The 25,206-nt window shown below is 44.3% G+C and overlaps 1 protein-coding gene across 2 annotated transcripts in view; it reads left to right on the top strand.

Moving 5' to 3' along the window:
• NCKAP1 (NCK associated protein 1) overlaps positions 1 to 25,206 on the top strand; it is an 87,818-nt gene that overhangs the window by 22,966 nt on the left and 39,646 nt on the right. Inside the window, exons 3-12 of one of the 2 annotated variants that reach the window (XM_054970565.1) lie at positions 2,241 to 2,333; positions 3,563 to 3,619; positions 4,779 to 4,921; positions 5,007 to 5,097; positions 7,265 to 7,402; positions 9,593 to 9,641; positions 10,723 to 10,879; positions 13,075 to 13,131; positions 17,664 to 17,760; positions 17,957 to 18,063. In XM_054970565.1, the coding sequence (XP_054826540.1) occupies positions 2,241 to 2,333; positions 3,563 to 3,619; positions 4,779 to 4,921; positions 5,007 to 5,097; positions 7,265 to 7,402; positions 9,593 to 9,641; positions 10,723 to 10,879; positions 13,075 to 13,131; positions 17,664 to 17,760; positions 17,957 to 18,063 (989 nt within the window). The remainder of the gene's footprint in view (positions 1 to 2,240; positions 2,334 to 3,562; positions 3,620 to 4,778; positions 4,922 to 5,006; positions 5,098 to 7,264; positions 7,403 to 9,592; positions 9,642 to 10,722; positions 10,880 to 13,074; positions 13,132 to 17,663; positions 17,761 to 17,956; positions 18,064 to 25,206) is intronic. The other variant, XM_054970566.1, reaches the window with a different exon arrangement.

Here is a 25,206-nt window from a genome sequence, read left to right on the forward strand (position 1 = left end):
AAAAAGGAGAATCTGAAATGTGATGATTGAGGTAGTTTAGACTATTTAGACAATCTTTGGGCTATTCTGGAATGCTAAATGGTGTTACCTTCCCCAGAGGCGGAAGGTTCAGCAGTGGAAGGTATGACTGTTAGCAGAACAGGGCTGTGGTGTACAGTATCTTTAAATATGATCATCATTCAAATAACCTTTTCATGGACGTTGCTGGCTTTCAGAATCATGGTGGTCTCAGATTATAATGTGTGTGGCATAACAGATCCAGATCTTCATTCACCCATCCCTGACTTCTGAGTTGAAAGCCAAACGGATGTTTAATCTCGTAGAAGGAGGTTGCGTTATCCCAGTAGCATTTTTAAATAAGGTTGGGATTTGCCCAGTCAAAAATCCTAGTCAATAATATGATAAAGAGAGCGTGCTCTATGACGAGTACTCAAACTGCTGTTTTCTTTAGTCCCTTTCCAGCAACAAATGGTTTTAATCTCCTGGGCATTTGTATTCTATGCCATTGCGGTCGCTCCCTCTGTACGTGTCAGTTCACACACTTGATTTTATGCCATGGTGTTATATGTGTAAAGATTGCTCACTTTCATTCATGATGCAGTGCAATGTAAAATAAGGATCTGGTCTGTGGCTGATTCCGCACACGTTGGATAATGCACTTCCAATCCTCTTTATAGATCATTTGGAACGGATTTTTTTGTGTGCGGAACAAAAAATCCACCTCAAACGATTGATAAAGTGCATTGCAAGTGCATTATCCAACGTGTGCGGAATGAGCCTGTATGTGAATAATTCGTCTCCGCTTGTGCATTCTTCTGACCACCCTTGGGTATGGTTGGGAATCATGTAAATACGGCCTACTTGCTTATTCACAAAGCATTTCTCATTGTACACATACATGGTGGAAGAGACACACATCTTTCCATGGCTGCATTCTAGATTACAGGGTCATATGTAAACTAGTCCTACGCTTTCTTTCTCCTAAAGAAGAGATTCTACATTCTCAAGAAGCTGGCCTATGTAATGATGGTGGCGATTTTTCTGATTTATGTGAGAAGAAGGGTGTATTCTTAAATATGTGATACCCTGAATGGGGAGCTGTTTCTAATGTATACATGGTATTGTGGGCATTAAAGAAACATTTCTAAAATATTTGGTATGTTTACAAGTGTAACAGTTTTAATTTATAATGGTACAGAAAGTTTAAGGGAAGCTGTTCTTTCCCCCCCACTGTTCTTTTCTGTTCCACTGAGTAGCTTGCATTCTGCAAAAATTAGTTAAATGAGCGTTGCTGAAAAATATGGAGTGAAAAATCTTATCTTTCTGTCCACTAAAAATTTTCTTATTCGTGTTTTTCTCTTCCATTTCCTCACCAGTGTCGTCGTAACACGCTAGCCTTCTGCTTTTTTTCTCTCATCTTTCTTTCTTTTGTTGCTTGTGTTTTAATGTATATTGTGTTATAAGGAACCAGTTAAAGAACCGTTACTGTATTTTATGTTTGTATCTACATTTTATTTTGCATGCTTAACGTGGCTTTACCTGGATATTCTTTTTGGTAAGTTCTGAATTTAAAAGCATATTGTTTTGTCTGTAGTAAAATCTATAAACTCTGCTGTCACCTCTTTTCTCACCTCAAGAAATCTGTCCTTGTTTTCATCATGCTGATTTGTGCTCACAAAACTGTTTTGCTTTGGCTAATTATTCGTGTAACTAATATTTTCAGTATTTTTAAATTTTATCTGTAGCTCTTCTAAATAGCAGCTTTGGCACTAATGCGTACTAACTAGTTGTTAGTCAGCAGTAATAAAGAATGGGCACGGTCCTCCCAGTGCACCGTGAGCAATCACATCCAATCTGTTGGAGCCCCATTTCTCTCTGTTTGTGTAGATGGACAGGTCCAGGCAGTAGCCATGGCTGACTAGTTGGCTTGCTTTATGCTTTGCTAGACCAGACCAGAACCTGAATTGGAAAGGAAGGTCTGAAGGGAAAACATAGAGAGTGCCAACTTTCTTCAGAACACTGGTATATGCTTCCACCGGTGGGAGGTAACTTGTCCTATTTTAAAAACAAATAAACAATGTCAGTATCTTGGTATTAGAGAAATGTAGTAAGCATTTGAGCATGGTAAGACGTGTAGAAATTAGTTTGCTTGCTGCTTGCAAGTAAGATTCCTTTGCTTTTTAAGAATTACACATTTACTTGTAAGAGCTGTAGAGTATATGTGTGTGTTTCATTTACAGCAACAGCTTGCTCAGCTGCAGAAAGAAAAATCAGAGATTCTGAAGAATCTGGCTTTATATTACTTCACGTTTGTTGATGTTATGGAATTTAAGGTGAGGAATTAGAAGTGTGCACTGAGAAAAAAATGCATTACAACTTTGAATCTGGGCTCATGGAGTGGGATTTTTTTACCGTGATTGCTTATTTCTGGGTAGATATTATCAGGTTGGACTCAATTCTGTTTTGGGAGTGGGGTTTCCAGAGTTCCAGGGCCATTATTTTCAATTGGGAATGTATATGAGGGTTTAGGGAAGCTGTTTATAAAGAGTCTTCTCCTTTCAAAGGGGGGGGGGACTCTTCATCCACAAGGATGGGGGAAGGAGAATGGCAGTTCTCTGCAGTTTGGGATTAGATGGGACTACTCCGTGCTTCTCTCTTGCCAGAATCTGCCATTGGCCAGGAAATCAGTAGAATCGAAGGAAAACATAAGTTCGTGCAGCATGGCTGCCAAGCACTAGAATTTAGGAGGAAAAAAAAACATGGATTTTTTTCAGGTGGAGGGTTTTGTGATTCCAAAGCATTAGCGATACTGTTCCAGAGTATCACATAGTTACCCCCCAAACAGTTATTTTCATGTTTTCCTGGTTTGGGAATTTTGTTATGCATACCGTTATAAGCAGGGATTTTGTTCTGGGAAAGAGGTGGTGGAACTCAGTGCGTTGCCAGCACAGGCGGCAACACCTGGCGGGAGGTGGTGCCCCGGTACCACATGCACATGCGCAGAGTGCGTGCATGCTTCCAGGACTGCACAATTACATCACTTTGGATCAGCTGGAACAAGGAGGGAGTTTTTTAACGTTTAAATCGCCCTCAGTGAAAACAGTCACATGGCCGGTGGCCCCACCCCCTGATTTCCAGACAGGGGGGAATTTAGATCGCCCTCCGCGCCAGTGGTGCGGAGGGCAAGCTAACCTCCCCTCTGTCTGGAGATCAGGGGGCAGGGTCACCGGCCATGTGACCATTTTCAAGAGGTGCCGGAACACTGTTCCACCGCGTTCCAGTTGAAAAAAAGCCCTGGTTATAAGGAACCCCCAGTACAAAATGGCTGTCCTTGCAGCGGGGGATGTTCCATCGCAAAAAGTTCCCATTAAGTGCCAATCAGTGCCTGGAATGAAAAGCTCTTTCAAAACCAGGTGGTTTCTACACTAAAATAGTTAATCCTAGCATGCACAAATGCATTTCTGCAAAACCCGAGTGGCTGATAACAGCTTAAAATTTGGTAAAGAATTGTAAGATAAAGGTTCTACTGAGTGATTTGATTTTCTGTCTCTTTATTTCGAAGGACCATGTCTGTGAACTCCTGAACACTATTGATGTTTGCCAAGTCTTCTTTGATATTGTAAGTCTGTGAAGATTCTGTTGGGTGATTAACAGTGCAACCCTATGCAGAGTAACTATACACTAAGCTCACATTTTGGTGAATTTAGATTGGAGTACGTGCATAGGATTGTTCGGTAAAGGCAAAGTAAAAATAGCTCTTAAGTACTCTGAATAAACCTTATGCTCTCAATTTAGGTTTGCCATTGTTTTTAGGTTAATGCAGACATAAGACCTAAACTGTTGTTAACAGTTTTTATCTCAAGGGATGCGCTGCACCAGTATTCATCGTAACTGCAATATATACTAATTTGGTTCACTAGAATTTCTGTGTTGGGTTTGAAGATGCTTAGGAATCTTTGTTAACCTTATTTTAGTTAGCCTAGTTAACATTAACTGCAGTTAATCAGGGGGTTGGCTTATTCTTTAATTATGGTTAAGATTCGGACGGGGAAGGGGTATTTGTTTGGGAAGTAAATTTATCATCTTATGGTTTGCTTCTAATTTACTAGTTGTAGTTAATAGATCAGCTTCCTGCACTAGTCCCAGACCTAATGTGATAATATTTGGAAATGTCTTAAAAGACAAGTTTAATCTGTTATACATGTTTATGTCCTTCAGAATACAGTACATTCACTGTAGGCAGGGCAGGGCTGAGGTGGTGGAACTCAGTGGGTTGCCCTCGGAGAAAATGGTCACATGGCTGGTGGCCCCGCCCCCTGATCTCCAGATAGAGGCGCAGAGGGCAATCTCAACTCCCCTCTGTCTGGAGATCAGGGGGCGGGGCCACCAGCCATGTGACCATTTTCAAGAGGTTCCAGAACTCCGTCCCCCCACATTCCCCCTGAAAAAAAGCCCTGAGTGTAGGTAATATATGAAGACATTTAAAGATGCTTCCAAGTATTTTAAACGTACCAAAACAGTCTCTGTCAAATGGTTTGGGATTCTTCCGATATGTAAAAGATAAGAATTTGAAGATGATGCTTTTATGTACGTACTTCATTTAATCCTCACAGCAACCCTGTGAAGCAGGTTAGGCCAAGAGTGTGCAGCTGGTGTAAGGTCACCCAAATCAGCTTGCAGAGTGGTTGTGCAATATTAGTTTCATCAATCAGTTGAAATCCTGGCAAAGATGCAATAGATAACACTCAGTGTATAAAACCTGTTTGTTTTATTTCTAGACTGTAAACTTTGATTTGACAAAGAACTACCTAGATTTAATTATTACCTACACAACACTAATGATATTGCTATCTCGGATTGAAGAACGGAAGGCAATCATAGGATTGTACAACTACGCACATGAAATGACCCATGGAGCAAGGTAAAAATGCACTACGTGGAGGCAGCCTTTGGGATCGGAGGCATATTTCATAAAATCTCTTCATCACATTTGTTGCTGTCTTTAGTGATCGGGAATATCCACGTCTCGGCCAGATGATTGTAGATTATGAGAATCCTTTGAAGAAGATGATGGAGGAATTTGTACCACATAGTAAAGTACGTGTGAAGCTTTCTTTTTATGTTGCTGAATACAGGATGAGAAGTTTATATTCAATTTTTCAGCATTCCCCTCCCATTCTTGTGGGCGTTTAGCAGTATTTAAATTGTTCGCTGAGCACATTTGCGTGAAAAGGCAAAAAAATTTCACCTTTCCCTTCAAATGCTCTTTCCTCAACATAAATGCAGGGGTCAGCATTTCTCCAGAGCCTGTTGGCCAAAGGGTATCCTAAGCCATATTTATTGCCGTGCTTCTTGGGAAATAGGAATAGTGACTTCTTTTTGTACTAAGAGCCAGGAACCTAGGGTGGGGGGGAAGATTGCACACACACACACACACACACACACACAGGGCTCATTTCGAGGGGGAACGCACAGGAACGCAGTTCCGGCAGTTCCCCAAAGAGGTCACATGTCAGGTGGCCCCACCCACCTGACTCTCGGCCATTTTGGGCCTGTTTCAGCCTGGATTGGGGCCAAAATGGCCCAGATCGGGGCTCTGACAGGTGGTGGATCACTCTCCCACTCAGCAGCGGCCCGATCCTGACCATTTTGGGGCCCTTTTCGGCCATTTTCAGCCCTTTTTTGCCATTTTGGGCTCAGTTTCGGCCCTGAATGGCCAGGATTGGGTCCAAAACAGCCAGGATAGGTGATGTCAGGGTGTGTGGCATATGCAAATCAGTTATGCTAGTGACACGCTTCCGGTGACAGCAAGGGGTGTGGCATATGCTAATGAGTTGTGCTAATGAGTTATGCTAATGAGTTCCTCCAGCTCTTTTTCTACGAAATGACCCCTGCACACACACATTGCGCCCATGCAATCTGAGCCTGCTGCATCCCAGTGTGCATAGAACCTGCATGTGGTTATACAGTTTAAACAAAAAATTGCTCTTCTGTGATTCTCAATCACAACAACACTTGTGTCAGGTGATTAATATTCTTCTCATACATATCTATACTGGAGCCTGGGGATAATTTCTTGTACAAGAAATACAGGAAGAGGTTTTGAGCCCCAGCCTCCCTGTTTCAGGTTCAGTCCCCTCTTTATGTTCTGCTGGCCCTTTTTTCACTTTGCCTTTTTCTACATGCCATTGCATGAATCCTGTGATTCAAGCACAAGGACATTTGTGGGGATGGATCGTCTCCCAAGTAGTTCCAAAGAAGCTGTGCTTGGTAACGTTGTGGACAAAATGCCGCTGGAGCATAAAGGTGTGTGTGTGTGGGGGGGGTAGCAGGAAAAACCATCCCACCTCTGCCGAGGGGCAAGTGGGTAAGAATGAGTGCCTTTCCCTCACAGTTTGTAGAATCCAACCCATTACATTTTGTTAACTGTCCAACTACAGTAAAAAGCATTCATTTCTTGGTGAGCAAAGTGAAATTGCGGTTCATTTACATATAGATACTGTTTGGGGGCTATTAGGAACCAGCCTTCGTGCCCATTTTTTGCTTTCTCTGTGCTTTGGGTAGAATATGATCTTGTGAACAAAGTGTATGCAGTTGCCCTTGCAGGGGTACCTTGCTTCGGTGCTTGTTTTATTACTTATTGGGTACTAGTTACTAATTGTTAGTCACTTAAAAGATAAAATGCTCTCAAGGCAACTTCTCAAAAAGAAAAACTGTGCTGAGGTTGGTCAACATTTCTACTCTGTGGCAGCCTCAAGAGGAAGAGATGGCTGTGGAGCAGTCATAGAGTCCACACTGGAACGTTCAGGACCCACCTGCAGTCTTGTCAATTTCATAATAAATAAGAAGCCTGCTTGGGGGTGCAGCTGTGGCTCCGGCTGTTGTCAGCTTCCAGAGTTGTGAGTGTCGGCAAGCAGAATACATTGCTTGTCATGCAGAGCTTAATAAGGATAGGTATTTGGAACCTTGCTTATGGTGTGTGCGCCTCCCTCGTGTGCATATGGTAGTTTATTGCGCACAAAGCTGAATAAATGTTCACATTCTGGCTTGTTTCAGCAACCTGGGGAAAGCGAGATACTTGACAATACTTTGATAGAGAGATTAGCTGTTAAATGTCCTTATTTTATGATTAGCCAGATTCAACTCCAGTAGCACCTTAAAGACCAACAAGACTAGTAAACCCCAAACGTGTGTTTGTTATGCTGAACAGCTAATGTTTGAGAACATGCCTTCTGTACTTACTACTGAATTGTTTATTTTCTAGGCTCTTTCTGATGCCCTAATCTCGCTCCAGATGGTCTATCCTCGGCGAAACCTCTCCGCCGACCAGTGGAGAAATGCACAGCTTTTGAGCCTCATCAGTGCCCCCAGCACAATGCTTAATCCTGCACAGTCCGACACAGTATGTTTCTGTTATAATATTACATCAAGGAAAAAGAGTCAAACGTTTGACTCTCAAACTTAATTATTATATTAAGGGGGCGGGCATGTGCCATTAAACTATGAGTGTGATTTTTTTTTTCTAAGTTGCGCTGTTGCTATTCTGTGAAACAGGCTGATTCTGCACACGTTGGATAATGCACTTCCAATCCTCTTTAGAGATCATTTGGAACTGAATTTTTCGAGTGTGAAACAAAAAATCCACTTCCAAACAATAGCTAAAGTGCATTGAAAGTGCATTATCCAACGTGTGCGGAATCAGCCAACATCACTTCAGGATGGAATTGGCAACTGCATGTAATTTCAATACCAGCCCATGCCTCTCTTTCTTTGTCCTCTTGATTTATTGCATAACAAAAGTTAAGCCGAATTTTGAACAATTAAATTGGATTTTATCTTGTTAGCTCAGTCTATCTTGGATGGTCAACTGTTGAATTAAGAAGCAAGGGTTTGTGTAATGCAAGAAAGCCCTGTTCCATCAAATGGTTAATTTGAAAACGAAATTCTTAGTTCTCTTAAGGAGATGCACCTGGTCCAAGAAGCTATTATTCCCTGCTGTCTCCTCAAGGCCTTCCAGCTAGGACATGGGCTCTTCACTTTCTTTGTGCCATGGACCGCTTTGGCAGTCTGGTGCAGCCTATGGATCCCTTCTCAGAATAAAGTTTTTAAATGTATTAAATAAAATAAATAATTACAGTTAGATGAATGAAAACAAGGATGTAATTTTTTCCCATCTGAGTTCATGGACCCCCTGAAATCTGGACCCCAGGCTAGGAGAATGGCACTAATTCATTTCAGAGTAGGGAGAGAAAAGAAAGGAGCAGTGATGTGACAATTCTGGAAGATTCCCTAAAGTGAGGCTTTCCATTAGTTAACATTGGTCATCAGGTAGAACACCTAGAAACCTGTAACTTAGCAGGAGTCAGGTGTACAGGGTTCTTTGATTCTCTTTCGGTTCGGCCTCTGGATATTCTTATGAGGCACCCCCTGTATCTCTACCAGGGGTTATGTACTCTTGGCCTGAATGCCTTGCTACTGCTTAGCTAATTGCTCCATGCTGTGGAGCGCCAAGTACCAACTATTATTATTTTAGGACAGCTAGTTTTATTGTTTTACTGCTTAAAGATCTGCTGAGACTGGCTTTTGATTACTTTGCTTAATTGTTTATTAATAAAGATGTCTATATTTCTAAGCAGATGCCTTTATTTCTAAGTAAGGCCACCTTGGGACCCGGTATGGGTTTGCTGGTGGCTCTGCCCGGTGAAAGAAGGGGCTCCTCTGGGTTCCAGTCTTTGGAATCGAGAGGAACCACCTCACCCCTCTGAAGAGATTAGACTCCGCAAGGGGAGCAAGAGAATCTCACAGTTTGGATCCAGAGATGTATGAATGCATTTCTGTTTGTGTAGCGGGTCTTCTTTCTATTGCAGTTGGTGGGGGCGGCACTAAGTATCTCTGATTTTTGCAGCTCACCCCCCCCCCTTTCCTGCCACATCACATTCAGTTCCTTAGGCTTTAGAAGTAGCTTGGGGGGTAAGGGAGTTAAGGGTAGCAGTGGGAAGGAGAAAGCCAAACAGTACTCACCAAGAGTCTAGAAAATCATTCTTCTGCAAAGGGAGCTGCAACAATTAATTGTAAAGGACCGCTTGATTTTTGTTCCAAAGGATGTGTATTGTAACCATCCTGAGTGCAAATTGGTCCATGACTGAGCACAATTTGGGAACTCTGCATTCAAAGCCAATGTTCAAGTCGTTTCATCAGATCTTGCCAGGAGTCATCATCTCAGTCTACTAGATTGTTGCACGTGCGTTTTTTTTTTCTTGGACTCAAACAGCTTTACCACTAAGCTGTAATGGCCCCTCTTGTTTGACCTATTCTGCACTCAGACTGTGCTGTTTTAGGCTGCACTCCTACAAAAGGCAAGCAACAGTTGATATATTTCTAATGGTCATGGTGAGGCTTTAGAAGGTATTCTTCAAGCTAATCTATAGCTTTGAAGCAGCTGCATTTCCTTTTTTTCTACAATGATTTGTCTGCCTTACACCCCTAATGAATATTGACAAGATCACTTTTGTTTAAGGGATTGCATTGCACCCAAAGCTCATGAATTGCTGCTGTGAGTCATTTAATTTTGACAGCTTGTTTTTCCAAACAGATGCCATGTGAATACCTCTCTCTGGATACAATGGAGAAATGGATCATCTGTAAGTTAAATCTACTAAAGCGGTTGCAACTTCTTTCAATATGTAATGCACCCTCTTTAGAGCCAGTATAGATGTAACTGTTCCCATCCTTTAAACTGTGGTAAGAGGAATAAGATCTTCAGTCACCTCCCATAGTTCCATTATTCTCATTTGCAAGTTTCCTTGGATGTCCTGAGCCCATATTTAATTATTGTATCAGCATCGTGATTGAACAGAGCTAGAGTTGTTTAGGGCTTGCTGTTCACCCAAGATAATCTTCAAATCTTCCAGGTTTCAAAACCTGGTTAAGAGCAAAGCCTACTTTTACCAGCAATCAGTAATGTTGTGATAACTATTAATCTTGATTAAGGCTAGAAAAAAGAGGAGATGGTGGCAGTCACAGGCCATGTGAGAGAAAATGATCTGATCTTTTACCTTAGTAAAGGAGCTGGCAATGTGTCTACATCGGTTCTTATTCTCCAATTCTTGAAAATTACTGTGTTTCAGACAAAGTTGATTTCAGTGGCAGAGTTAAACATGTGCTTAAATTTTCCTCACTTAACATAAATGGGACTTTAAAATGCTTGATTTGGACTGGTTCATGTCTGTTATGTCTTATTGAATGGATTGTTGAAGTACTTGTTTGTACATTCTGATTTTGCAGAAATCTGTAATAGATCCAAAAGCTGATCTGTTGGAATAACGTACCTGTAATGAGTGTATTGCTCATAAGAGGCACATGAATTTGCCATTGTTTAAGTCCCCCTTTAAAGAAGAGTGATAACAAAGAATTTTTTTCCTCTTAAGCTGCAGATCAGTTCTTAGAGTGTTTTTTTTTTTTTTGCTTTTCCAGTTCACTATGCATTTGCTCTTTTATTTTAAGCTGTCGTGGTGCGTTAAGACAGTTGCCTATTTCGGAGCAACCAGGCTGAAGTTTCACATGGTTGGTTGTCGTAAAATGATGTATAATGTCATTTATGTTTGTCTTGAAGTCAAACGAATAGCTTGCAACTTTGTTTTAATGTTCGTTCTAAACATTTTAATCACTGCTTGACCTTATTTTGTGGTTCTCCCCCCCCCCCCCGCCCCTCTCTTTTCAAAGTTGGATTTATTTTGTGCCACGGGATCCTGAATAGCGATGCAACTGCGTTGACTCTTTGGAAGCTGGCCCTTCAGAGCAGCTCTTGCCTAGCTCTGTTCCGAGACGAAGTTTTCCATATTCACAAAGCTGCAGAAGACCTATTTGTAAACATAAGAGGGTACGATGTTTCTTATTACGAATTAGATTGCAGTAGCCTGCCACTCTTTTAAGCTGTGCACGATGTGATATGTTGACAGAGCGAAAATGGTCTTGTGTGATATCCCATCCAAAGTAGGCAGTAGGAGTGTGTTTCTTCTGTACTGTACTTCTAAAGCGTGAAGTCGCTTGCCTGCTTTTATTCAGGTATATTTCCATTCATTGTTAAGCAAGCATAAATGAATGAGGAACTCCCCCCCGCCCCCAAGACCAGATCCAGAGCCTCAGTTTTAACAAGCTTATGCTGTAGCATCTGGTGTCTGTTTTTCCCAAGGCTATCAGCCATTGGGTGTAAGGACGAAACTGGGGCCAAAGGGACATTGGCATCTGAAAGGACAATAGCGAACGAGGAGAGGCACGTGACTTCCAAGGCCGATGCCTTAACTGCAGTTAACTTTGTATTTGCACTGTGTCTTAGAAGCCTTTGTCTTTAGAGTATATTTTTTTAGTTAGGATCAGGGCTTTTTTTCAGGGGGAACGCAGAGGAACGGAGTTCCGGAACCTCTTGAAAATGGTCACATGGCCAGTGGCCCTGCCCCCTGATCTCCAGACAGAGGGGAGTTGAGATTGCCGCAGAGGGCAATCTCAACTCCCCTCTGCCTGGAGATCAGGGGGCAGGACCACCAGCCATGTGACCATTTTCTCCGAGGGCAACCCACTGAATTCCACCACCTCTTTACCCAGAAAAAAAGCCCTGGTTAAGATATAATTAAATTGGATGTATTTTAAGATATGTACAGCATTCCTGTATTGCACAGTACAGTATTTATTCAGTTCTGTAAATGCAATGAGCATCTTTACCCCAAAACATTTTTCTTTTTACATTTTGGGGCCTTTAAAAAGGGGGAGGGTTGTCTTAAACTCAAATACAAATTTATGTAAAATTGCTCCGGCTCTGTTACTGAGGGGCTGCGGGCACTGCTACAGCACAGCTGATCCATAGCTACTGTGCCTCTCTGCTGCAGCTGCAGAGAGCGGCCTGAGGGCTTGCAGCTTGGTCACACCGCCTGGAAGTGCTGCTAGTGTACTCTCTTCTTTTGTGCTTTCTGGCTTGGCCAGAAAGCGTGGAGGGAGAGAAAGGGCAAGCCTCTCGCATCAGCTGGGGAGCTGGATGGAAGCAGCCCATGCAACCGAGGAAGCAGCTCATGCGACTGAATTGCAGAGGGTCACTCTCCTCCTTTCGTGCTTTCTGGCTGCAGATTAAATGGACTGGCAGAGAGGCACCGGCAGAAGGCACGGTTACTATGGCAGCAGATATCTCAGGAGCGGGCAGCTTGGCGTAGGGATTGGGAAGCTAGAGGTTGGTTGGAGGAGGATACTGCTGGCTGGCATGCCTCTTTTCTTGAAGGGGGGCTTCTTAAATTCAAGGTCATCTCTTTTTATGTATAGCCAGCTTTTGTTTTAGGGGCGTTAGGGTCATCTCCCTATTGAGTAAATACAGTACTTGCTGATTTACTTGAAAGCTTTTTCTTGGCAACTTCTTTTTGAAATCAAAACTGCCACAGCCTTGTGGTAAGGCACAAGTACCGGATGTTCAAAGAAAAACAAGTTTTTTTTCAAAAAATCCTGCTGTGTTCCCCCACATTCTTGTGTGTGCATAAAAGAGGTTTGGGGATCTTACCCATGACGTGCCGCGGCCTGATACAAATGGGGAAATGAATTGCTTTGCCGCTTCCGTGACAAAGCCACCTGTGTTATTTTTTGTGATATCTGATCCCAGTCGGTGGAACACTGTATTGTGGAGCTCCTTCCCAATTCATCTCTTGACAACAGTAAAGTTGGGTTGCTCTTATGTGATGAAATGGATGTCAGATATTTCATTCTGAAGTCTTGAGGTGACATTTGACTTAAAATATAGGACCCTGAGTGTTCAGCAGGGGTCGTTTATCTCTGATAGTAGTGTTCAAGAAAGTTTCAGGTGAGAAGCCATGTTGGTCTGCTATAGAAGAGCAGGATTCAGGCCTAGTAGCACTTTGAAGACCAACTAGATTTCCAGAGTGAACTTGACTCTCTAGCTCATACTCTGGAAATCTAGTTAAGGTCCTCTTGGACCCAAATCTTGCTGTTCAAGGAAGTGTTCCTGTTCTCATGAATCTGTAGAGATATGGAAAATAATTGTTTCACTGGTATATTCATGTGTTTTCTTTACACTTGCAGCTATAACAAACGTATTAATGACATAAGAGAGTGCAAGGAAGCTGCCGTATCACATGCGTAAGTGTGCTCATAGAATTCTGATCGGTTACTTTTATCGTCAGCTGAAGCTCCAGCTTTCTAGCGATCCCATTTTGTAAACTGAAGTGACTTCTGTTCATGGGCATTGTAGAGTTCGCTGATACCTTTTTGCCCTACTGCTTCCCAGTCCTCCCTGTTAGGCAACTCTGGAGGGATTGTGTGTGTGAGGAATTGACAACTGCATCCATGCAGACTTACTTACTTGAATATTCGGATCTATGCTTTGTACCATGAATCCCACCCTCTGCCACCCCGTGTGCTTGCTTCTAGTCTTGGATCTTCTCTTTGTTCTCAGTAAAATAGTCCATAAAGCACAATGGCTTGTTGGACTTACTCAGGCTGGACTCAGTACAAATGTGTATAAACAATTCAGAATCAATTGTTTCACATAATAAAAAGTTAAAATGTGTTGCACTCAAGGGGAAGCCCTGGTGTTTATTGTACACTAGCCTCTGGATTGCACAACACTGTGATAAGTAATCAAAACAAATGTCGTGTCCGGGACAGATCCTGATGTTTTTACGCTACTTTGGAGTCTTGGGATGCACAGATGGAATCGCCTACAGCCAGGGCAATAGACAAGAACTAAATCACAAACCGGTACAGAAGCCTAAGGCTCCTTCCGAAAAGCAGGGAGTGGGCAGGAAGGTCTGGAATTCAGGGTCCAAAGCTAGGGAGCCAGGTCAGGAGACAGGAACTGGGTTTCTAGCTTAAAAAAACAAGAACAGGTTTGCAAGACAAAACGCAAGGCAGTGCACAAGGTAATCCTCTGTCCGCTGAGTGAATCAGCTCAGAGGATTGGTGGTGGGCAAGGTTGCTTCCACAACACACCCTGCCCGGCATGTTCCTTTTATCTGCCTAATTAGCTGACTCATTTCTGAAGCACAAGTGTTGCTTCTCACTGGCTTGTCATTCCTGCTCCTGTAAAGACTCTGCTTCAGGAGCTAGTACTGACCAAAATTGTGCAATTGACTGGGCGCTTCTTCGTCTCTCCTGTGCTGTCAGCCGCTCCCGGCATCTCCTGCGATCAGCTGGTTCAGGAGGCTCTGGTGGTGGCTGACACTCTCCTCTCTCTTGCATTTCTTTCGTGTCCTGCCAGAATGAGCAATCCTCGTTTCCTGCTGCTGCTTTCGCTGGCTCTGCCTCTAAATCCCGCAGCTCAAGTGAGGATTCCTCCAGTACAGGGCTTGATTCATCCTGGGAGGAGGTGGCGACTGGCTGCCTCGCAACAAAACGACTGTATTTTTACAGTACCTAAAATACCAACATGCCGCCTATAAGAGTTAGATCAAGGTCCTTAGAACTCTGTTGGTCATGATGTTTTAGTGCCCATGAAATAAATTTTGCCACTGTTTTGTAGTCCTCTTTTCATACCCTGAAAGGAGATACAACGGATGGCAATTCAAAGAGCGGACTGAAAAGGAATCTGAGAAAGAGCATTGGCTCTTTGATCAGCATATATCTTGCAGCGAAGCGGAGAATGTGTGGTGTAGATTCAACAGCCTGCTTGCCACAGGGACATGGAGTTCCCCTGAATCTTCCAGTTAACTCTGCTAAAGGGAGCATGTTGGAATGGGCTAAGGAGAACAGCCTATGGTAAGCAGGGACCAGAAGATAGGATACTTTCCCTTTGCTTTAAGCAAAGGGAAAGTAAGGCCCCTAAACCCAGATCAGTAGGTGAGATGACTCACTTAGTGTCAGCTATTAGCAGGGCTTTTTTTCAGCAGGAACGCGGTGGAACGGAGTTCCGGAACCTCTTGAAAATGGTCACATGGCTGGTGGCCCCACCCCCTGATCTCCTGACAGAGGGGAGTTTAGATTGCCCTCCGCGCACGGAGGGCAATCTAAACTCCCCTCTGTCTGGAGATCAGGGGGTGGGGCCACCAGCCATGTGACCGTTTTCTCTGAGGGCAACTCACTTGAGTTCCACCACCTCTTTTCCCAGAAAAAAAGCCCTGGCTATTAGCATTTGCCAGTCCAGCTCTTCGGGCCTTTCGATTACTAGTGTGTGGGCTTTGTTTAACCCCAGCACCAACAGATAAGTGAGAGAGACCCAGACTGGCACTTTTCTTGTCTATCCTCTGCCTCCAAGGGCTGGAGTAGGAAGCTAGTTCACCGTAGTTGGAAGGGAGTCAGACAGAGCAAGAGGCGGCCTAAACTTAATTGCTGCAGGCCAAGCTATAACTGAAATTTGCTTCATATCCACCTCTAGTCACAAAGGTGACTACTATGCCTAGGCCAAAAGAGCACACAGGAAAGCAGTAGAAGCAAGAAAGACCTAATTGCTTAAATCCAAATTGGGCCTGTGTATAATACTGAGCCATGACTTTATACCCTTGCAAGGCTGAGGGAATGTAATGCCCACCAGCGGAGGAAAAGAACCTTTGCATAGCTGCAGGATTTATTCTGATACTGACCCAAACTTGCTTACAGTGCAGGATCCAAGAAAGAGACGAGTGGAAATGGAAGCCTAAATAATTGAATCTGTGAAGTTGCGCGCATCAAGCAACCACATAATGGGGTGCACAAATCTGGCCATTAACCGTTATCTTTGATTTTCGATAGCTGTCATTTAATGATTCAAATTTACAGTATTTGGCAAATATTTTAAATGTTTGATGTGTACCAATTGCTGAGAGTGAGAGAGTTAAGAAAGTGTCATTAGCATATAAAAGAATAAGAATTAAGAATACGGGATATGTGGGTGAGTAGAAGCAAATTTCTGAGGAAGATCATACAAGAAAAGATTGAAAAGATGGGGAGCAAGAACACAGCCCTGGTGTACCCCCTCCAAGTGGCTGTAGAATGGGAACCTTGGGAATTATATGGCACTTTGAACGAGGAAGGCTTTATATAGTTGCTTGTTTAGAAATAATAGCCTCATAGGTATAGTTGTGGCTTCTGATTTCTTCCATCGGCACTTTTCTGGAGATTGAATCAAACGCTGCCTGTAAGATATTTCTCGGCCAAATGAGACAAGACTAATGCATGGTGCAAGATAGAGTTCCTTTTCCTGAAGCCAGTGTCTGAGTCGCTTTCATTCAGTTATCCAGTTTATGTTGTAGATGGGAGGCATATAATTTACCCAAGATAGATGAAAGACTGAAAGAGGTGATAATTAGCAAGGTACTTTCTTGCCTCTTTCTTATAAATGGGCACTACTGTTTCCAGCCATCTCAGGTAAGGTATTAGCCCTGATCCATCAGCTGCCATAAACAAGTCAGCGATTATAGGTGACCACCAACTAGGGTCAATTATAGGCAACCACCAACCAAAGATCACGTGAAACCAAATCAGGTCCAGTCTCTAAATTGTTAACAACAATTTAGAGCCTTACCAGTCTCTGTTAATCAACAGTAACAAGAATAAAAGAACATGAAAGACACTGCAGACTTGGACAGCCTGAAAAATCAGCAGTGGCTGAACATAGCCTAACTCAAACAGGGCACAGTATCTTATTCTGGGACACCAAAATACTGGACAACACTTCCAACTACTTTGTCAGACTGCACAGGGAAGCCATTGAAATTCACAAGCATAAGCAAAACTTCAACAGGAAAGAAGAAACCTTAAGAATGAACAGAGCATGGGCTCCAGTTCTGAAAAACACCAGGCCAACAAAACACTCCACACCCGACAATAGCCCTGCAGAGAAGATTAGCACATCAAGCACCAATCCATATGCAAAAGAACCTCCTCAGGATACAGTGAAGCCTCCCGCCATTAGCATTCCACACCCTGGGAAACTCTTACAGGATGACTCAGCTCAACCCCACCCCTCCTGAGTGGATACAAATGACCTACATCTTTTCCACACTGTGACACTGAGAGATCTCTGTCTTTTGGTGCTACACCTCTGAAGATGCCAGCCACAGCTGCTGGCGAAACGTCAGGAACTACAATGGCAAGACCACGGCAATACAGCCCGGAAAACCCACAACAACCATAGTAACTTCATCCATTGAAAGTGGATCCCAAACAGGCAAATCCTCAGGTTTCTCTAGAGTATCATCTATTGAAACTATGTTGGGGTTTCCAAATGGTGTTCCCAGCCCCATGGATAGATTGCTAAGTTAGCCTGAGCAGTTGAACTTTTTAGGAAACTGTTAACTATTTTCCAGAAAGCTTTGTTGTTACGATTTACAGAAGCCTGCAATAACCAGCGCCTGGATTTATATGCCCTTTTTCTTTCTGTGTCGCTGTTGAGCTTTTAGATAAAGGATGAGAGAGGTATGAGAGTTAGTATGTTTAAAGTTCTGGTAGGCTTGTGACCTCTGGATCTTCAAGGCCTGTCAGTCATTATCAAACCTTCTAAGTTCTAGGAAAACCATGTTTAGCGGTGTAAAGAGGTTGCAGTTCTCAGAGCAATTGATTGAACTTTTCACATCATATCCTTGGGCAAGAAGCAGTGTAATATGTTTTAGTTCCTTTGTCATAGGGGCGGTTTGAATTATTCTTTTTGATCAGAGTAGTATGTTGTTGATTAATCACAATATTTTTATTCTCAAAAGTGGTTCGATGCACAGAGAAAGACGCAAATTTTTACGGTCTGCACTGAAGGAGCTTGCTACCGTCCTGTCGGATCAGCCGGGGTTGTTAGGACCCAAGGTGATTATCATTTTGTCTATAAAATAAACTGAAGAATAGCTAATTTCATACATTGTCCTCTAAAATTCGGTGGGTTTCTTTCGTGTGTGTAAATACAGACTATTTATAGAGTGAAATTCATTTTTCTTTGGAGTATATGTACAAAATAAGTATGGAATAGAAACATGTGAACGTGTGTTCTTTTTCTTCCGCCCAGGCGCTTTTTGTATTTATGGCACTATCATTTGCTCGTGATGAAATTATTTGGCTTCTTCGACATGCAGACAATATGCCTAAGAAGAGTGCGGATGATTTTATAGATAAGTATGTTAATATCTAGCGTTGCCTAATTCTGCTTGCTTACATTGTACTAAACACCAAACCCTTTAGTAGAGTGCCCTGTTTCTGATTTCTGCATCTGGAATGTTATGTTATATTCAATGATACATAGATCAGATTTTCGAGTGGAAGGTTGATATATGGGCTTTGCATTGTCACCTATTATGACTCACTAGACCTTCTATCCTTAGATTAAAGGAAAGTTTCCTTTTCTCATGTAGCTGCAGTGAAATGGACCTTAAGTTTGTGTGTGAATTTTGTCTAGATGTCAATTTTTTAAAAAACTTACTTGCATGTTTGGCAAATGCAAGCCATACAGTCTGGGATAATGTGGCAGAGCAGTTTACAAAGTATGCTATTGTTCATCGGCGGTCTTCCTGTGCAGTCCCACATGGGACTGCGCACGCGCAGGCCTGCCGATCTCGGAGATTTTTATAGCTCTGAAACACTAGGGGGCGCCCTCGCCTCCCAGCGCGCATGCGCGGCCGTCTTTTCCCGCCGAAAAACGGCTCTAAAGAGGCGGGGCGCCCCCGACGTCCCCTCAGTTCCTCTTTTGCCACCGACTGAAGAGGTTCTTGTTAGCTCTGTTGTTTCTTTGGACGGAAAATGTCGGATACTGCACTGTTTAAGCGTTGTACGACCTGTGATCGAAAGATGACCAAGTCTGATGGTCATTCAGAGTGCCTCTACTGCCTTGGAGAGTCACACAATCCGCAGGTCTGTAAATACTGCCGCACCTTCACCCCGAAGGCCAGGGCAGAACGTTCGGGAAGGCTCCAAGCCTATTTGTGGCGACGCGCTATGGCTGCGACTGACCCCTCTACTCAGAGCAAGTCACCCGCGCTCGAGGGAGCTTCTACCCCCGCTAGGAAGTCTTCCGGGAAGTCTCCCCGTTCTCCGACGCCCAGCCACCCGAGCCCGAGACGTATGGTTCGAACCGCATCGGCGCCGATGATTCCGACCTCTTCGGACCCGACCTCGGAGTCGAGACCAGCATCGGAACCTTCGGGCTCCAAAGCAGTGACCTCTCCGAAAAGAGGGGGCTCGTTAGCCCCGTCGGAACCGAGAACATCCCGCAGTGGCTCGGTGTCGGACCGTCCGCTAGCCTCGGATCCGACTCCTCTTGTCTTAGAAAAGAAGAAAAAGAAGAAGAGGAAACACCTGTCATCCAAATCAGACAAACAAGTCTTGGAGAGTGTGATTGCCCCTCAACGGGTACAACAGGAACAACTACTCGGAACCGTGTCTCGTGGTTCCGGAGATGCGGCTTCTCCAAAGAGAACGCCAGCGTCTACCAGGTCTCGAGAATCAGATGTTATCATGGTGGATAGACCTCCGACTCCTTCAGGGGTACCACGTTCACCTTCTCGTGGTTCCTGGTCTTCACGGTCTTCCCGTTCTGACAGAGGTCGTTCATCTAGGCGTTCTGACAGATACAGCCCTTACTCGACCCGTCGTTATGGAGAGGATTCCTTCGGATCCGACTGGGAACTAGGTCGCCGTTCACGCTCTCCCTTCCTTCGAGCTACTCCAGTGGAAGGTTCCAGACGGACCCCAAGGTATTATGACACCGAATATGATGAATACCTTACCTGTGATAAATATGACTCACCATCTGAGTCACCTGACGGAACCATTGGCCCATCGGAGGAAGCTTCGCCTACGGAAGATTTCCGCGCTTACAATGAGCTGTTGCAGAGAATGGCGAAGGCACTTGAAATCGATGTGGTCTCCTCGGAACCACGGTCGACAGACAAGATCCTGAAGCACATGTATTCAGGGTCGACTCCGACTATTGCCTTCCCCATGATTAAAGGTTTTGTGGAATTGCTCTCGGGACTTAACCTGAAACCGACCTCGACTCCGGCTACCAACAAGAAGGTTGAGAACCTTTATCGAGTTAAGGACGAACAGTGTCCTTTCTTATCCGCACATCCTCCTCCTTCTTCTTTGGTTACAGAAGATATGCAGGCAGAACCTAAACAAGGATCCTTATCTGTTCCCTCTGACAAGGACAGTAGGAAGATTGATTCCTTAGCCAGAAAGGTCTATTCATCTTCGGCTTTTGGCATTAAGATAGCCAATTATGCCGCTATGATGTCTGCCTACCAACTTCTGCTTTGGACAAAGGTGGCTACATTTCTCCCTCAGTTGCCTAAAGACCAGCGAACCTTCCTTCGGGTTATCCAAGAGGAAGCTGTACGGTTATCACGACACCAAATTACGGTTAGTCGAAATATGGCTGACTCATCTGCCAGGGCGCTATTGTCCTCTCTTGTGCTACGGAGGTTTGCCTGGCTGAGGACCACGGCCTTGCCTATGGAGACACGTGCTAAGGTAGAAGACCTACCCTTTGAGGGTCAGAACCTGTTTTCGGACAAGACAGATGAGTACTTGTCGAAGAAACGTAAGGACAGGCTGACTGCACGTTCGTATGGTGTAACACAGCAACAACCTGGTCGCCCGCAGTTCAAGCCGTATCCCAGGTATCGTCAACACCGATATCAACCTTATTATGGGTATGGCTCCCAGCAGCAGCGACACTATAGCCCACAACCCTCGTTCCAGAGGAAGAAACAAGGCCACAAGACCCGACATAACATCCCTCCGCATCAAGCCAAGGAGTCGGGGCTTACTCAAAAGCAATTCTGACAATTACAGGGTCCTGAACCCTTCTTTGGGGACAGGTTGTTTACCTTTTTTGATGAGTGGTGTGAAATCACTTCAGATGTTTGGGTTTTGGACATAGTTAAGTTTGGATATAAAGTTGAATTTGTTCATTACCCTAGTCTCTCGCTCCCTGTTTTCTCTTCGTCGTCACCCCAACCTGGGGTGGTCTCGGAGTTGTCTGCTTTACTTTTGAAAGGGGCTATCGAGGAAATTCCCTCAACCACCTCCTCCCTGGGGTTCTACTCTAACCTTTTTGTAGTAGACAAGAAGGATGGGGGTCTTCGCCCCATTTTGGATCTCTGAAAATTGAATAAATCCATCAGAGGTCGGAGGTTTAAGATGACCACACTACAGATGGTGCTGTCCTTGTTGCCCCCGAACTCTTGGTTTGGGGTGCTGGATTTGAAGGACGCGTATTTTCATATTTCTATATTTCCTGAGCATAGGAGATTTCTTCGCTTTACTTATGGCATTCGAGTGTTTCAATACCGTGTTCTCCCATTTGGGTTATCCACAGCCCCTAGGGTGTTCACTAAATGTATGGCAGTGGTTATTGCCTACCTCAGAACACAGGGTTGCTGTATTTTTCCATATTTAGATGATTGGCTCATAGTTGGGCAATCTGCAGAGGATGTCTCATGCCAGATTAATATTACTCTGGCTGCTTGCTTAAGGTTGGGGTTATTTGTGAATTTGAAGAAATCGTCGCTCACCCCCTTCTAAGGTTATCCAATTTATTGGTGCCATTATTGATGGAAACCAAAATGCGGGCTTCTTACCTCTGGACAGGGCGAGTAAACTGAAGGCCCTTATTAGAAAATTTAAGAGATGTAGATTTCAGTCTGCCAGACTTGTTCAAGTCCTGTTGGGCTATATGGCTGCGACTACGGCAGTGGTACCTTTCGCAAGATTACGTATGAGACCACTTCAGGGGTGGTTTTCTAGAACCTTTAGTCCAGAAAGGGACTCTCAACGAAAAAAACTGAGTATCCCTCGTACAGTTCTGTCTTCTTTAGAGTGGTGGTTACATGACGCTAACCTTTTTGAGGGAGTAGGCTTTGGATACAGACAGCCAGACCTCACAATTACTACTGATGCTTCTAGTTTGGGGTGGGGTGCCCATTGCCTAGGGTCCTATACCCATGGATTGTGGGATGACTCTGAGAGTGAGGAACACATCAATCTCCTTGAGTTGAGGGCAGTCTATTATGCCTTGGTTTCTTTTTCTGAGATGGTATGTAACAAGACTGTTCAAATTTTGACTGATAACACCACAACCATGTTTTATTTGAATAAACAGGGAGGTACATTATCTAGACCCCTATGTGAGGAAGCTGTGCGGATTTGGGAGTGGGCGATAGTTCACTCAGTTTGGCTGCTAGCTGTCTATATCCCAGGGGAAACAAACGTTACCGCTGACCATCTTAGTAGGCTGGCAGAGGACACGCATGAGTGGTCCCTTCACATTAAATATCTACGTCCTATTTTTACAGACTGGGGGACCCCAGAGTTAGACCTCTTCGCCTCGGAAGAGAACTACAAGATTCCCCAGTATTGCTCCAGAGGAGGCGTCGGCCTCGAGTCTCTTGGGGATGCTTTTCAGTTGAGTTGGTCAGGTCCCCTTCTCTACATGTTCCCCCCGATCCCCCTGCTGACCAGGGTGATATCCAAGATCCAGATGGACAAAGCGTCTGCAATCCTGATCGCACCGGATTGGCCGAGGCAGCCATGGTTCCATGCTCTGATGAGACTGCACACCCAGATGTGTCATCTCCCGGACTGTCCAGATCTCCTGTCGTTTCGAGGAGTGCTTCATCACAAAGTACATTCACTCAGACTGACGGCATGGTTGATCCTCCAGGACTAGGGTTTTCGGCGGAGGTGATGAACGTCCTCCAGAATGCCCGTCGGTTATCCACCAGACGGTCTTACTGTCTGAAATGGGACAAATTTTCTGTTTGGTGTAGGGACAGGGGGGTTGACCCCTTAGCTTCGTCCCTTGTTGAGGTCTTGGATTTTCTTTGGGGTCTTAAGCTATCGGGATTGGCCAATTCTTCCATTAAGGTATACTTGGCCGCTATTTCGGCTTTTCACCCTCCTATTGACAGGAAGACAGTTTTTCCCATTACACTTCTGAGTTGTTTTTGAAGGGACTTAATACTTTGTTTCCTCCAATTAGGGTATTGGTTCCCCAATGGTCGCTACCGCTAGTGCTGACGCGACTCCTTTCTAGACCCTTTGAACCACTGGCGTCTTGCCCATTGAATTTATTATCCTTCAAGGTGGCCTTTTTAGTAGCCATTACGTCTGCTCGACGGATGGGTGAGTTAGCTGCCCTCTCCTGTGACCCTCCTTTTCTGAGTGTTCATCAGGATAAGGTGGTCCTTCGTACTAAGATTGAGTTCCTACCTAAAGTGGTCTCGAAATTTCATTTGGCACAGGAGATCTCGCTGCCTGTTTTCTTTAAGGAATTTACCTCAGAAGCAGAGAGGTCTCTTCATATGTTAGATGTACGGAGAGCTCTCCTTTTCTATTTAGATAGGGTTCGACCTTTTAGGAAAGATTCCCATCTTTTTGTTTGTTTTGTGGGCCCTAAGAAGGGAAGGGGGGCTAGCTCTCAGACCCTGGCCCGTTGGGTGGTACAGGCTATTTTATTGTGTTACAAGGGTGCTAACCTGCCTTGTGCTTTGGAGGTTCATGCTCACTCCACCAGGTCTCAAGCATCCTCGGCTGCCCTCCTGAGAGGTGTTCCGTTGCAGGATATCTGCAAAGCGGCGACTTGGGCGTCTGCTGACACGTTCGTGAAACATTATGCTTTGGACGTCTTGGACAGGAAAGAGACTGCAGTGGGTACAGCGGTCCTCCAATCAATATTCCTGTCATGATGCCTCTGCGCCTACCACCCAGGTATTTGGCTATGTAATCTCCCATGTGGGACTGCACAGGAAGACCGCCGATGAAAAACAGTGTTTCATACCTGTAACTGTTGTTCATCTAGGTCTTCCGTGCAGTAACACATACCCTCCCTCCTTCCCCGCTGATTCTCTTGGTATATACTTTGCAGTCGGCGGCGGAAGAGGATCTGAGGGGACGTCGGGGGCGCCCCGCCTCTTTAGAGCCGTTTTTCGGCGGGAAAAGACGGCCGCGCATGCGCGCTGGGAGGCGAGGGCGCCCCCTAGTGTTTCAGAGCTATAAAAATCTCCGAGATCGGCAGGCCTGCGCGTGCGCAGTCCCATGTGTTACTGCACGGAAGACCTAGATGAACAACAGTTACAGGTATGAAACACTGTTTTTATCCCCTCAACAATAATCACCCTGTGGGGTGGGTGGGGCTGAGAGAGCTCCTAGAAGCTGTGACTGACCCAAGGTCACCCAGCTGGCTTCAAGTAGAGAAGTGGGGAATCAAACCCGGTTCCCCAGATTAGAGTCCCACACTCTTAACCACTACACCAAACTGGCTCTCCTAGATTCCTCCTTTTAAAAAAAAATATATCCTGTTGTTTGGCCCACAGTGCTAGAGAATGGTAACACATAAACATCCAAAAATAGAAAACTAATGATAACATCGATATCAACAATAAGTGAATTGCAATGCCCAGCAGCAGAGAGAACATTAGTAAAACAAGATAGCTAAATTTAATTAGTACCAAATACCCCTTGGAAATGCAATTAATCAGAACCCTGATATTTAGAAGGGGTGTCCATAGTCTAAGTGCCACTTCTGGAAATGCCCCACTTGTGACTGTGTAGTCATTTCAGTAAGGGGGATGTAGAGATTATCTGCAGAAGAATTCAGTGTGGGTAGGTTAACATAGAACAAAGCCAGTTTTTGAGAAACCCTTGGACTAATTAGGACTTTAATGGTCAAAACGAGAATTGGAATTAATCTCAGAATTTGGAACTGCTGTAGTAATCAGGTCAGTTTTTAGAAGATTTGGAGTAATGCACTCATATGGGATTGTACCTGTTAGTAATGACAGTTACATTCTAGACCAGCTGTAGTTTCTAAGAACTCAGATGCAGCTGATGTAAAATTTCAGGGATCCAGTCTAATGGGCATGTGTAACCAGGACTAGATCCTTGATCTTTAACAAAGGGCACATGGTATATCTTTGCAACTGGATATTGTAGCTCTGTGCTTCTGCATTTAACAATCGCACGGACTAGGTGATCTCCAAGGTCGCTTGCAGCTCTTATGAGATTCTCTTAACTCCTCGCCATTGCTGGTCATGGAGGAATAAGGCCAATTCCAGGAGTACATCCATACGGCTTCTCCATCTGACACAATCCAAAGACCCAAAATGAGATGGCTTGACTCAATGGACGAACCCACAGCCTCCAGTTTGCAAGAAAAGGGATGAAGCCAACTGAATCATAGAATCATAGAGTTGGAAGGGATGTCCACGGCCATCTAGTCCAACCCCTGCGTGATGCAGTAAATTCCCTTCCCTCACATAC

This window comes from Eublepharis macularius, chromosome 2, assembly GCF_028583425.1.
Source record: "Eublepharis macularius isolate TG4126 chromosome 2, MPM_Emac_v1.0, whole genome shotgun sequence".
In the NCBI taxonomy this organism is placed as follows: Eukaryota; Metazoa; Chordata; class Lepidosauria; order Squamata; family Eublepharidae; genus Eublepharis; species Eublepharis macularius.